This window comes from Acromyrmex echinatior, chromosome 12 (genome assembly GCF_024713525.1).
Source record: "Acromyrmex echinatior isolate Ae372 chromosome 12, ASM2471352v2, whole genome shotgun sequence".
In the NCBI taxonomy this organism is placed as follows: domain Eukaryota; kingdom Metazoa; phylum Arthropoda; class Insecta; order Hymenoptera; family Formicidae; genus Acromyrmex; species Acromyrmex echinatior.
In genome coordinates this window covers 4,032,592-4,044,442 of record NC_141863.1, presented here as the reverse complement: position 1 = coordinate 4,044,442, position 11,851 = coordinate 4,032,592, and the positions used below count along the sequence as shown (strand labels likewise).

The following is an 11,851-nucleotide window of genomic DNA, read 5'->3' as shown; positions in this document are numbered from 1 at the left end:
GTACAAATTATTTTTAAATATGTTCAAATAATTTCTGTGATGAATATTTTATTTGTATAGAATTCGTTTTCCAAGTGACAATAAATAAATATATTACATGTATAATATATTTATTTTTGAATAAATGTACAACAAATATACATATATCTCAATTTTTCATGTAATCATTTTTTACATACATCCTGTAGAAATAAATAAAATTATTATTAATATTTTAGATAACTATTTCCGGTATCACAATTTAATATCAGAATTACATTTTACGAGATTTAATTGTTCTTAAATCTCACATCTGATTAATCAGATTAATTTTAATTTGACGTCACGTATAACATCACTTAAGATCCTAAAGATTCTCAAACGATGACTGGATACTTAAAGATGTGACACTTACGCGTGATTGTGTGTAGGTTTTTTCGCGACGCATTCGATTTCGCATTAACCGTGCTACATTGCCGACACGCATGTAACGCATTTAATTCGAGCATTCGGCACTGATATATCTACATTTTAAAGCGTCATTCCACGTGGCTTACATGCCATGCGTGCTGAACAAAAGTTTTTATCACAATTTTAAATCTTAAGTTGCAACTCTGTGAAGCGAAATATTCTTATATATGTATGCACATATAGCTGTTTGACAAAAACTTTAATTGATAATAATATCCAATGCTATAAAAAAAATAGTCACAACATTAATATTACAGAAAAACAAGCAGACAGAGAGAGAGAGAGAGAGAGAGAGAGAGAGAGAGAGAGAGGAAGAAGAAAGAAATCTAATCAGTCATACATGTACATATGCATATATATTTGCATTGATTTTTAATGAAATATGTTAAACTTTGATTGAACTCCTGATGACTTCGTATAATTTATTATGCTATATAAAATCGATTATCTATATACAGGCGCGTAAAAAAGACGAGATAACAGTTCCATAAATCATGTATCAGTAATTAAAAAGGTTAAAAAATTTTAGATAACTACAACATATGATATGTCCGAACGTTTTACTTCATTCATATTATAACGGCATAAGAACGTTACATAGAAGAAATAAAAGTCGCGTTTTTGTTTGAGCAATCATCATAAATGTAAAATTGTCACAGATATAAAAATTCATACATTATATATATTTAGCAAGTGTAGCATTTCACTAAATACAGTTTTCTTAATATATACATAACGTCTATTTTCTTTATATATATATATTTTTTTTTGCATAGATGTTAATAACAAAGTACATTGTACTGCATTCTAATAAATTAGAATAATAGTCTTTATAACTCTTGAAACATGAAGTTTCGCAGATTTTGCTATTTTAATGTAAACAATGCACCTCAAAAATCATATAAAAAAGTCTCCCTCAAACAGTAAATTTCACATCTTGAACACATTCTGTATGACTCAGTAATACTCAGCATCAACGTATGTTACAAATTGAGAACATGTGTCGTGGATATTCAGGCTGACTCATCTGGAAAATACTATTTTCTGAAACATTTGTACAAATACTGCAATCACTTATATTACCTCGTCCCATCATTCCATTAATTATCATAGAAACCACTAAACACAAGTTCGATGGCTGCTTGCACATCACCATTGGTAAACTGCAACGCCTGAACGTTTATCGTGTCGTCTTGAAGACCCATCTCATGCATCTGTGCCAACTGCCGCTGCAGATCATTAATCGGTGGTGAGAATAGCGGTAATACCGGCGACAAGGAGGTCGCCGGCGACGCGGCTGGCTGCTGCGGATTTGAATTGGTCGCCAATGCGGCTTGTCTCATAGCTTCCATGAACATCTGTGGCGTGATCACGCCGGTGCTCTGATTGTCAGTTGCGAGTTGATTGGCACCGTCGGATGTGGAGGACGGCAAATTATCCAGTCGCTGCGATGTCTGCGAATTCGTAGCTGGTGGCACATTAGGAAAACGTAGATTACTGTCGTTTATAGGCTGCGTGGCGAAAAAGTGAGCAATATCGCGCGCCATTTCCTCCTCAAGGCTCATGCTATCCACGCTATAGGAACGTGCGGTAGTAGGCTGTGAACTGGTCACTGAACTGGAGGAGCCACTGGAGGCGTTGTGCGCTTCCTCATGCACGGCCGCTGCGATGTTCTGTGCTGCCTCAATTAATACTGGATGCAACTGTGCTATTCTAAATGTGAGACAATAAAAAAATCTTTAAATTTATGTTCATACTAAAAACATATGAGGTAAAAATATATTGTTTTAAATATGCTGCTTGCATAATTCTGAGGTATACACATTTAGGAGATCATACATCTAATTACCTTCTAACAGTATCAACATCTATGAAATGCGCCATTAATTCGGGATCCTGCAACATGGCAATGGCGACTGCATCTTCATGCAATCCAGGAGAGGATGAAATAATATTATCTATCACCTCTGGTCTTTTGCTTAAACGCTGAAACATATCACAATGTTTATATAGATTTTCTCTAATAATACTTGACAATTATAATTAAAGATATATCATGTGTTGTACAGGATATAAGTATACATATATAGTATAGCACAGTATAAACATTATTTAAAGAATATTTACATGCAAAGCACTTCTAAATGCAGGGGTCTCATTGAAAGATTTAAATGCAGATGCCAATTGTAATATGCAATCTTCTGATATATGTTTATTCAATATTGACGATTCTGGCTCTTTTTTCTTTAATGCATGCACCATTGATCCATTCTTCAATCCAATAGATTCCACTGTTGCATCATCCTCAAGTATAAGCCCATAATAAATAAATTCTAAAGAAAAAGAGAGATAGTATCATTAGTATTATGTTTATACTAAAGTTGAATTTATTCTACAAGGAATTATTTCAAAAAGTTTGAACTGTAATCATATATTTTAAAAATTAGAATTGAACTTTTTTTAAGAAAGATAAAAAATAAGGTTAATCCAAAAATGAAAACAAGATTAATTTATTAAGGAAAATAAAGCTAATCTGATAAAGATTTTTGACAGTCTAAATAAGCCTTGATATATATTTCAAATATATAAGAAATCAATGAACATCTGATGTTAAATTTTATAGGATTAAATAACGAAAGAGTACAAAAATAATCACGACCTATCTCAAATAATATAAAGTCACTTTTACCAAACGAATCTTTGGGCAGATTCCACCTTTTCGCGGCTTCTTGCTTCAGTGTCTCCACTTTCGTCTTCAAGTTCACGCCACTCAACGTAATCGGCATGACCATCTCAGAATTTATCTGTATTCCGAACAACAGATCCATGGCTATCATTATTGAATGAATCAATTCGAATCAGAGGATCGACTAGACTTTCAGTACGGTCTCTCCGGCATTTAATATTCAACTTCTCAGCTTCTTCTCGACTCTCAGAGCTCGTGAATCTCTATAAACATACTCTCTCTTTTGTCTGTTTCATACACCAAAATTGATTGAAATCAAGAATAACTTGCAACGAGACACACAAAGGTTGTTGACAAAAGGTTACCTAAAATCTAAGGTTACCGATGCAGCACCAACACTGACCAACACCAAGAATAATACAATGACATGCAGTGATGCTGAAGATGCCTTTTCATGCTCTACAGTTAAGGTCTGTTCTTTTTCGAAGAATTATAAACAAACAAACTATACCTCACTTTAACCAATTCAGAATTTGAGGTGGAAAGAGAACAGATCTTTATTTTTTTTTTAGTGATAAATAATCACGTGACTGAATTCTCTCTCATTTTGTCCACAAATAGCCAATCCTGATGATACCTCTCATTAGGTCTGTCGCGTCGTGTACTCCAATATGCTCCTACCCATGTTGGAACACGCAACGCGAACAAACCTTTTAACATGGACACGATCACATTCATTTTCTAAAATCTAAATGAAACTATGATTTTATCAGCAGTATCGAAAATATGAAGATTCATATTCATTTTATGAAATAGATGTTTGGTGTCGCTAGTGTAATACAGAGTTTTTTCTGATGTTTTTTATTTCACGAAAAAAATTTGATTATTGCTTTCAAGTTTCTCTCTGACGTCTGTGAAATGGCAGGATAAGAACTTGGCAAAATAAGAGAAGAAGAAGAAGAAGAAGAAGAAGAGATCTGGCAACTCTGCAACTGCTGTACCGTGCGGGAGTCGCGGGAGATTGGCAATACGACCGGCACGAGTCTCTTCGACAATTGATAACGGAATGACAGCCCGATGATGCCTGGCGACACGCCGGTCTGACCCATCTCACTTCGAGCTGCAGGCTGAATCAGAACAGAGATGCAAGGCATCTGCGATAATATTCGCACAGCGATCGAACACGGACGTACTGACATTATCAGGTCACTCCTGGATGCATGTAAGTATCCTTTCTTTCCTCACTTCAAATCTTGCGCGAACTTCTCATGTACTAGGATAATAAATTAAGTAGGCTGGATAAGAACGTTCTTCATTTTTCGTTGTTTACATTGTCGACCTTTCTCTGTTGCAGGTGAGAACGGTAATACCACAGAGGGTATCACAAGGGACAAGATATTGAATCAACCGGTTTTGGAGGAAGGAACTTTCTTGTTATATGCCTCAAAGGTCCGTGAAGTTCTTTTCCAGACATGTTTTATCCATTGTTGCTATTCCAATTTTTATTGTTTTTAAATGTTTCTATTTGAATTATTGATAAATGTTTCTATTTATGCTGTTTATATTTAAGACCAACCAAGCAGACATTGTGAGAACTCTTCTGAATTGTGGTGCTGATCCAGCTGTGCAAAATGCTGATGGACATAATGCGGTAGATGTTGCCTCGAGTGATGCAATACGACGTATCTATATAGAGGAAATGTTGAGAGCAACAGCTGCTTCTGAGTACGTAAATATTAATATTCAACTTTATGCTTTCTTTTTTCAATTATGGAATATAACCATTACTTTAATCATATCAATTAGCACCATAGAACAATTGACATGTATTTTTTTACAGAGTAGACAGAGTAGTGCAGTTATTGGATGCAGGATTGGACGTTAATTCGTGGGACTCGCAGGGCAGTAAGAACACACCATTACATTGGGCAGCATGTTATGGAAACAAACACATTATTGCATGTTTACTTGGTAATGTATACATAGAGTGTTTACATTTAAAGTTAAATAGACATATGTTTGATATTTAGAAAAAACGAGAAAGAAAGCTATATAACATACAGTTCAGCAATACAAAATTTATAATCAGCATCTGAAAATAACATTCATGTTATTATTTCCATATAGATAAAGGAGCTGATGTAAACGCCGAGAATGGTTGTGGCGCTACGCCATTACATGATGCAGTGAATCGTGGTGACATTGCTATCTGTCAAGAACTATTGCAGGCTGGTGCAAATCCTCTTGTACGAGCTATCAAAGGGTAAGCGATTAATTGAATATATTGTTCTTGCACGTGTAAACATATTAAACTTTTTTTTTTTTCAGAACATTTGCAGGGAAAACGCCGTACGAATTGTCTAGAAAGAAACAATCTCTGCATTGTTTCCTTCAAAGATTTATATCAAATTTCATGCTGAACGAGAACGAAACAATACACAGTGCCACTATGTCGTACCCAGATACAAGCTATTGCCAGAAGAGTCTCACGTGCAATATGAGTCAATTGTCGGTCGAATCTAACAAGTCGTCGGATCCGGCGTACGATGTGCCTTCGCGTGATGCGGGCAAAGAGAGTCCTAGCAAATCTATTATTGATAAAGGAAGTATTTATAATTTGCTATGGCCACAGCCAAAGACTGTAAACGAACTAAAAAATTTTACGGCCCCTTTTATCGCTGGAAAAGAGCTTCTTATATCAATAATACAGGTAATATTTAGATATACGTATGTATATTAATGTTTTTCAAACATATAGAAAATCTTTTGAATTACATTTCTGTTGAGAAGGAATTCCCTCAATTTTACATGTAAATTCTTATTGTAGTTTCAAATTATTTTTATAGGGCAGTGAATCTGTACATAAAATACTGGATGTGTGGGAAATAAGCAGGACTCATCTGCTGGAATTGGGTCATGATGTAAAGATCGGCGAAGTGCAACCTAGTTGCGGCAAGTTGCTCAATGATAATATGATTGAATGCATCGTGAATAGAAATCTGTTTAACATTGCGGATAGCTATCAATTGCATATTACGCATAATTCCATAAAAGTAAGCGCTGGAAGTCTAGCAGGGCTGCATTATGCGGTCTGCACATTCGTGCAAATTCTGCGTCTGAGTAAGAATCAGAGTAGGTCGGAAGTGTGCGAAATAGAGCCTGTCTTCATCAAAGACGAGCCGAGATTCACACATCGTGGTATATTGTTGGATATCTCGCCTAGAGGACGCGTACCGATCTTGGAATATCTTTTACATATTGTTGATCTACTTTCATCGTTTAAGATCTCGCATTTGCACCTCTACTCCAGGCTCGTTCAAAATTGCGACTGGCAACTTTGTTATTCCAAGTCCGAGATGGTAACTCTAGACAGATATTGCAGGTACAAATTATATATTTATATAATTCTAAGAATCCACTTTTTAAATAAGAGATTTCCGATTTTTTATGAACTTTATTTATACCATCACTCTTTTCATTGTGTCATTTTTAATTGCGATCTTTTTACATATTTATTATATAATTTACATGTTAAATGGAGAAGTTTTTATGTTACGTAATTTGGAAATTAATTTTTTCAGAGATCGTCATTTGGACATAGTTCCAACGTTGGATGTCGATTCTAATGTTAGTCAACATCATTTGATGCAAATGTGGCCTATCTTTCAAGACTTGCTCGCAGTATTTCCTAGCTTAAATTACGTTCACGTAGGTCCTCGATTAACCACTTTATTAGTACAAGCTGATAGCTTTGATTTGAGTGTGTCCGTCAACGATACGCTTGAAACGGACATGTCGGAAGTATTCAAGTCTTACTCGTGCCTTCAAGAACTCTGGCATATCCTCAATTTGAGCTCGAACACGACTCTACTTTTATGTTCCAACAGTTTACATTCCAAATCCGAGTTTCACAATATTCCTACTAATATCATATTTGTTGAATATGGATTTCAGGTGAGAGTTAAATTTCTTCTTTCAATTTTGTATGATATACTCGCAGGGACAATTATTGAAGTAAAATTTACTATAAATATCCGAATTACAGGCTGATTATGATTTCTCCGAATGGACGGAGCCATTTAGACTAGGTGGTGGTAATGTATTACCAAGTTCTGGCACAGCTAGTTACAATAGTTTGGCTGGATGTCCAGCATCGACATATGCTAACACAAAAAATGCGATAAAAACCTCTTTGGAGCAAAACTCGATCGGTATTATTGTCGCACATTGGTCGGGAAGTCATCATCTTACCCCGCATCCTTTCGCGTGGATCGGTTATTTAATAGCGGCTGGTTTAGCTTGGAACTCAACGACAGAAATAGATTTAGGACCTGATGATAATTATGACATCCCTGAGTTGTCTGTATCAGTTAGGTAACTGTTACAAAATTTGCAATCTATGATATATTCACACTCATATTTTATAAAATCGTTTTGTTTTGTAGAGAAAGATATATCACAAAACTATTGGATATACACGTGTTTCAAGATTCAGAATATAAAATCGGTAACGCGATACTGGAATTGGGACGTTTGGACACATTGGTACTAACATTAAGTAAAAATCAAGCGGTCAAAGATCTGCAGCAAATACCAGATAATCACGGTTCTACGTTATATAGATTACTGACTGATCCGGATAATGTTAATTTGGAGTATCTTTCGGCCGACCTATTTGCTGTAAGTATGTTCGTTTTAATACGCGAAATATCTTAATATTTTAAGGATGAATAGCAAGATAAGATACTCAGGTATTCCGAATTAATTCGCTATTATGCATTCGTAGAAAATGACAAAGCAGATTAAGCGAATATCCCATTCCTTGTATGAGGCAAACTTATCCTCCAAGTTCGCGTCTATGGAAATACAGGAATTACAATTGACATCCGATCTGATGCTGACGGCTTGTAAAATTGGTAGAACATTGATTGGAGTTGGTGTGAATCCAAACAGCAACATGGGACTCGCTGTTATTAATTTAGGAGTATGTAATCTGCCGCCTACTTTCAGAACCGATATAGCAAACAAGATGTTGGCTCATATAGAACAATATAAAGGCTCCTGGTTGCAAAGACATTTTCCACAGGGTCTCCAGGATTCATTGCTAGTTTTAACTAGTGCGCTGCATAGGTTTGTGCCGGCGACATAAGTTTTTTTTCTCTTTTTAAGTATACAAAATATTTAGTTTATACTGCAATCTACAAAGCACAAATGTCTAAAAGACTTTTACAGAACATCTCTCTCGAACTTTTGTGTTATTCGAGATTTTAATCGACTGCAGTGTGCAAGTACTATATACGCGGCAAATGAAACATGTAATACATACAGGATTTCAAGATATATTCGAGGAAAACTATTGAGAGCAATATGTATTTTTATCCTTATATATTATCACTACTATTGTATGTTTGCTATACTGTATTGTTTCTCAGTATTAGCAAATTTATTCTCAAGATACTTTTGAAAAATAATATTTTATTAAGAAAGAATATAATTTTATGCTAAGAAGTTTTGATTATAAAAAGAATGTTTGTTTTATTAAATATAAAGACATTTATTAATTATCTTTATTGTCATTGTTAATTGCATAATAATTCAGTGAATCACAGCTAACATAAGTAACAATTCAGTGAATCACAACTAACATAAGTAACAACGAGTAGTGTTTGAATATGTTGTTTATTTTCATATGGACGTATGTGCAAATGCAGAGTTCAAAAAATTCTCTTTCGCAATGAGGTAACATATTTTTTATATTACAAACAGATTTAATATAACTATAATGTATCTTATAAATAATATATATAGATCATATACACAAATTATATGCATCTATTGTAACAATTAATTATGAAGAATAATACTAAAACTTTTCATATATATACAATTTTTATACATATAATCATTTAAACTGACTTAAGAACAGGAAGTTTTGCAGGATCTTTATCTAAATGCTTTATCTAAATGCTTTTCAACTGTCATATATCACAATAATTTTTAATTTTTGTCTTACATCACATACTTTCTTTTTTCATAAATTCTAGTTCATATATACTAGTTATTTTATATATTTTAAAAAACTTTAATATTACATAAAAAATATTAATTGAAGAATCATTCAAGCATTTATTATTTCTATTCGTAAATTTGCTAATGAATTTGCAGCAAATCTCTGTCAATTAAAGCTATGTATAGGCGATATTTTAAATGGATTGTAAAATAGAGAATTTGTTATATGTAACACACACACATGTTTCATCAGTATTAAATCTCCACACTTTACGTCATTATTTACATTCATTTGTTAATATAGTATCACTATTTATGAGATTGTTCCTATTTTGTTCGTTCCATCCACCCATCTCCAAATCTTGTTTGTGGATCATTTCTTTTTCGAGTGCTTGCAGTCTATAAAACTCATTGATCTCAAACTGATACTTGGGCGCTGTTATGCCAAAGAAATTGGCCAAGCATTCGCCAACGTAATCGCAACCGTACAACATTTTAGAGCTCAACCATGTGGTTTGGTACCATGCCCATGGTAACCAATTCATATTTTTCTACAAAATTTATAAAATTTTATATTTTCATTGAATAATAAGTATATAATATTATACATACATAATTTTTAATTGATTATATATTTACAGTATCTATCTGTGACACAATTTTATTCTTTGGCGCGTCAACTTCATCTTCTGATGAATATTCTTCCATTACTCCATCCGAAAACTGTAATATTCTCTTTGGCTTTTTACTCAATTTGCGTTTGCACTAGAAATTAATATTTAATAAAATTAAGCTGAGTTAAATTTGTTAAATTTGTTAAATTTATAGAAAAACATTATAGAAATTCTTCTGAAGGATGTCAATAGTTAATATTTATTAGTAATTTAAAAATTAATGAAATTAAATAAATTAAAAAAACATGAATCGAGATTCAAGATGAATATATTGTTATTATTAAAAAAAAATCTTCTATTCAAAAAAACTCTTCAGTATTTAATCTGAAGCTTTATAGAAAATATTCAATAAATTTATACAAAGATTAGCATTGGAATGTGATAACAAATATGTGTGTACAAACAATAACCCAATACGTTTCCCACTCAAAAACTTTGGGTTTACAGAGAGGATTCATTTCTGTAAACTTATTTTTATCTCGAAGGTCAAGCTGTCGTCTAAAATAAAACTATGCGATCCTGATAAAGATCGTTTGGAAGGTTAAATGGAAATACGTATGCTCGGTATCCGGAGATCTGCTTGGTTTTATCTACTTACAATCTTACCTGTGTCTCGGTGTCCGAATTATCCTGCAGAATAACGTCGCTCAGATCCCTGATGTCATCCCTCTCCGATGTCATTGTTGGTCTTATCTTACGGTAAACAAAGCCTCTCGTGCCGTGTCGCGCCCTAATGACTCTCGCCAGTACATTGAGCAAACTCTCTCTCGTTCTCCCCTCATCAGCCAGATGACTCATTCGAGACGAACGAGACTTCGAAAGAAACGGCAAAGCATCGTGATTCCATTGGTGCTGCTGATTTAGCGGTTCTTCTGTTGATCTGCCTGAGGCTGGGCTGAGCAAGCAGTAGGGCACGTTCAGCTCATCTAAAGACCCTTACTGCTTTCCAGAAAGAGACATATTTCATCTTTGTTTAACATTGGCAAATACCAAAGATTACTGTGTTATACTCGTCGTCTTATTCTCTTGCTAGAAAGCAACCCTTACAACAATCTGATGATTTTGATTGTGTTTCATGAAGTACATAATACATTATTTTATTCTCGTTATTCACTGAATGTTAAATAAAGATAAAATGGTATATTATGTACAATATATACGAAACTATGAGTTGTTAAAAATTTACGAGAGAAAGAAAGAGAAATATATATAAATTATACTATTTCCCTTTAATTTATAGTCTCATTTTGTAACTTTACTTAAGATTAGATATGTCTTCCATTTAGTGATACAGATCAAATATCGTTTCTATTTTTCTTTGCATTCCATGAATAGCAAAGACGGAACGATATTTGTATTGACTTATCATTTAAATGGAAAGCACCTTATAGAGTGAGATGGTATGAGTAGAATGAGATAATATACAGAGAGAGAAGAAATATATACTTTTCTCTCGTAAGATTTTAACAAAATCGTGGCCAGATTCTTTGGGTGCGTTTTATTTGACGCTCACAACATTCATGAAATCGTTTCATTCTTATTGTTTATCAAATATTAAACAAATAATGCTGGCGAGCATTGTGAGCGTCAAATGAACTTACCCTTATATAGAGTTTCTTTTTTGAGCTCACCATGGCGTGTCGCTTTTTGTATTCGAAAATGCCATTTTGCGATTGATTTCAGGATCGAGTAGAATTCTATTTCTTTAACTAATCTTCTCTCAAATCTCATTTACCCACTGGCTCTTATAAAATAGGTATGTTCGTGCATGCGCGGCTGCAACTGGCATGAACATCGCAACATTCAAGGCGGAAAAATAACGTAGAATTATATGAAAGTGCAGACACACAATAGAAGAATTTACGATTTCGATCTATCAGAAATTACATTCCGATATATTCAATTTTTATTTAACACTCGTTCTTTAATTGTCCAAAAAGTCCTTCAATTCTTCCTTCTATCTTATCACAGATAGAGAAAATCCGTTAGTCGTCGATGATTAAATCATCTTTATCATTCCGACGATGACATT

The 11,851-nt window shown here is 33.8% G+C and overlaps 3 protein-coding genes across 7 annotated transcripts; 1 reads left to right on the top strand and 2 right to left on the bottom strand.

Annotated features, from left to right (window-relative positions):
* Window positions 1–787: 787 nt before the first annotated feature.
* LOC105152023 (ubiquitin-like protein 7) lies at window positions 788–3,674 on the bottom strand. Of its 2 annotated transcripts, none has more exons than XM_011066051.2 (5): window positions 3,140–3,674; window positions 2,578–2,783; window positions 2,300–2,436; window positions 1,534–2,163; window positions 788–1,477 (listed from the first exon to the last, which is right to left on the bottom strand). In XM_011066051.2, the coding sequence occupies exons 1-4, from the start codon at window positions 3,285–3,287 to the stop codon at window positions 1,551–1,553; spliced, it is 1,104 nt and encodes a 367-aa protein (XP_011064353.1). In that variant the 5' UTR covers window positions 3,288–3,674; the 3' UTR covers window positions 788–1,477; window positions 1,534–1,550. The 2 variants fall into 2 exon arrangements, with proteins under 2 accessions (XP_011064353.1, XP_011064352.1); XM_011066050.2 differs by having other exon boundaries at window positions 788–2,163; window positions 3,140–3,399; window positions 3,502–3,672.
* A 106-nt stretch (window positions 3,675–3,780) lies between these two features.
* LOC105152022 (uncharacterized) lies at window positions 3,781–8,700 on the top strand. 2 transcript variants are annotated; one of them, XM_011066046.2, is made up of 12 exons: window positions 3,781–4,358; window positions 4,491–4,585; window positions 4,707–4,861; window positions 4,977–5,107; window positions 5,264–5,399; window positions 5,465–5,846; window positions 5,983–6,518; window positions 6,718–7,090; window positions 7,182–7,510; window positions 7,582–7,816; window positions 7,923–8,266; window positions 8,359–8,700. In XM_011066046.2, the coding sequence occupies exons 1-12, from the start codon at window positions 4,280–4,282 to the stop codon at window positions 8,405–8,407; spliced, it is 2,844 nt and encodes a 947-aa protein (XP_011064348.1). In that variant the 5' UTR covers window positions 3,781–4,279; the 3' UTR covers window positions 8,408–8,700. The 2 variants fall into 2 exon arrangements, with proteins under 2 accessions (XP_011064348.1, XP_087268099.1); XM_087411973.1 differs by having other exon boundaries at window positions 3,782–4,358; window positions 7,923–8,700.
* A 96-nt stretch (window positions 8,701–8,796) lies between these two features.
* LOC105152021 (protein FAM177A) lies at window positions 8,797–11,625 on the bottom strand. 3 transcript variants are annotated; one of them, XM_011066044.2, is made up of 4 exons: window positions 11,451–11,625; window positions 10,426–10,714; window positions 9,785–9,910; window positions 8,797–9,696 (listed from the first exon to the last, which is right to left on the bottom strand). In XM_011066044.2, exons 1-4 carry the CDS (start codon window positions 11,483–11,485, stop codon window positions 9,424–9,426), a joined length of 723 nt encoding a protein of 240 aa, XP_011064346.1. In that variant the 5' UTR covers window positions 11,486–11,625; the 3' UTR covers window positions 8,797–9,423. The 3 variants fall into 3 exon arrangements, with proteins under 3 accessions (XP_011064346.1, XP_087268102.1, XP_011064347.1); XM_087411976.1 differs by having other exon boundaries at window positions 10,426–10,758; window positions 11,421–11,624; XM_011066045.2 differs by having other exon boundaries at window positions 10,426–10,758; window positions 11,451–11,624.
* Between the last annotated feature and the right edge of the window lie 226 nt (window positions 11,626–11,851).

What these genes read in the sequence shown, in the direction of transcription:
- LOC105152021 (XM_011066044.2), bottom strand. Translation starts at nt 11,485, where the DNA reads ATGGCATTTTCGAATACAAAAAGCGACACGCCATG. An exon ending in ACAAAAAGCGACACGCCATG is followed by an intron (nt 10,715 to 11,450) that starts GTGAGCTCAAAA and finishes CTGCTTGCTCAG; the next exon opens with CCCAGCCTCAGGCAGATCAA. An exon ending in TTGTGTCACAGATAGATACT is followed by an intron (nt 9,697 to 9,784) that starts GTAAATATATAA and finishes TAAATTTTGTAG; the next exon opens with AAAAATATGAATTGGTTACC.
- LOC105152023 (XM_011066051.2), bottom strand. Translation starts at nt 3,287, where the DNA reads ATGATAGCCATGGATCTGTTGTTCGGAATACAGATAAATTCTGAGATG. An exon ending in TCTGCCCAAAGATTCGTTTG is followed by an intron (nt 2,784 to 3,139) that starts GTAAAAGTGACT and finishes CTTTTTCTTTAG; the next exon opens with AATTTATTTATTATGGGCTT. An exon ending in GATGTTGATACTGTTAGAAG is followed by an intron (nt 2,164 to 2,299) that starts GTAATTAGATGT and finishes TCTCACATTTAG; the next exon opens with AATAGCACAGTTGCATCCAG.
- LOC105152022 (XM_011066046.2), top strand. Translation starts at nt 4,280, where the DNA reads ATGCAAGGCATCTGCGATAATATTCGCACAGCGATCGAACACGGACGT. An exon ending in CTTGTACGAGCTATCAAAGG is followed by an intron (nt 5,400 to 5,464) that starts GTAAGCGATTAA and finishes TTTTTTTTTCAG; the next exon opens with AACATTTGCAGGGAAAACGC. An exon ending in TTTCGGCCGACCTATTTGCT is followed by an intron (nt 7,817 to 7,922) that starts GTAAGTATGTTC and finishes ATGCATTCGTAG; the next exon opens with AAAATGACAAAGCAGATTAA.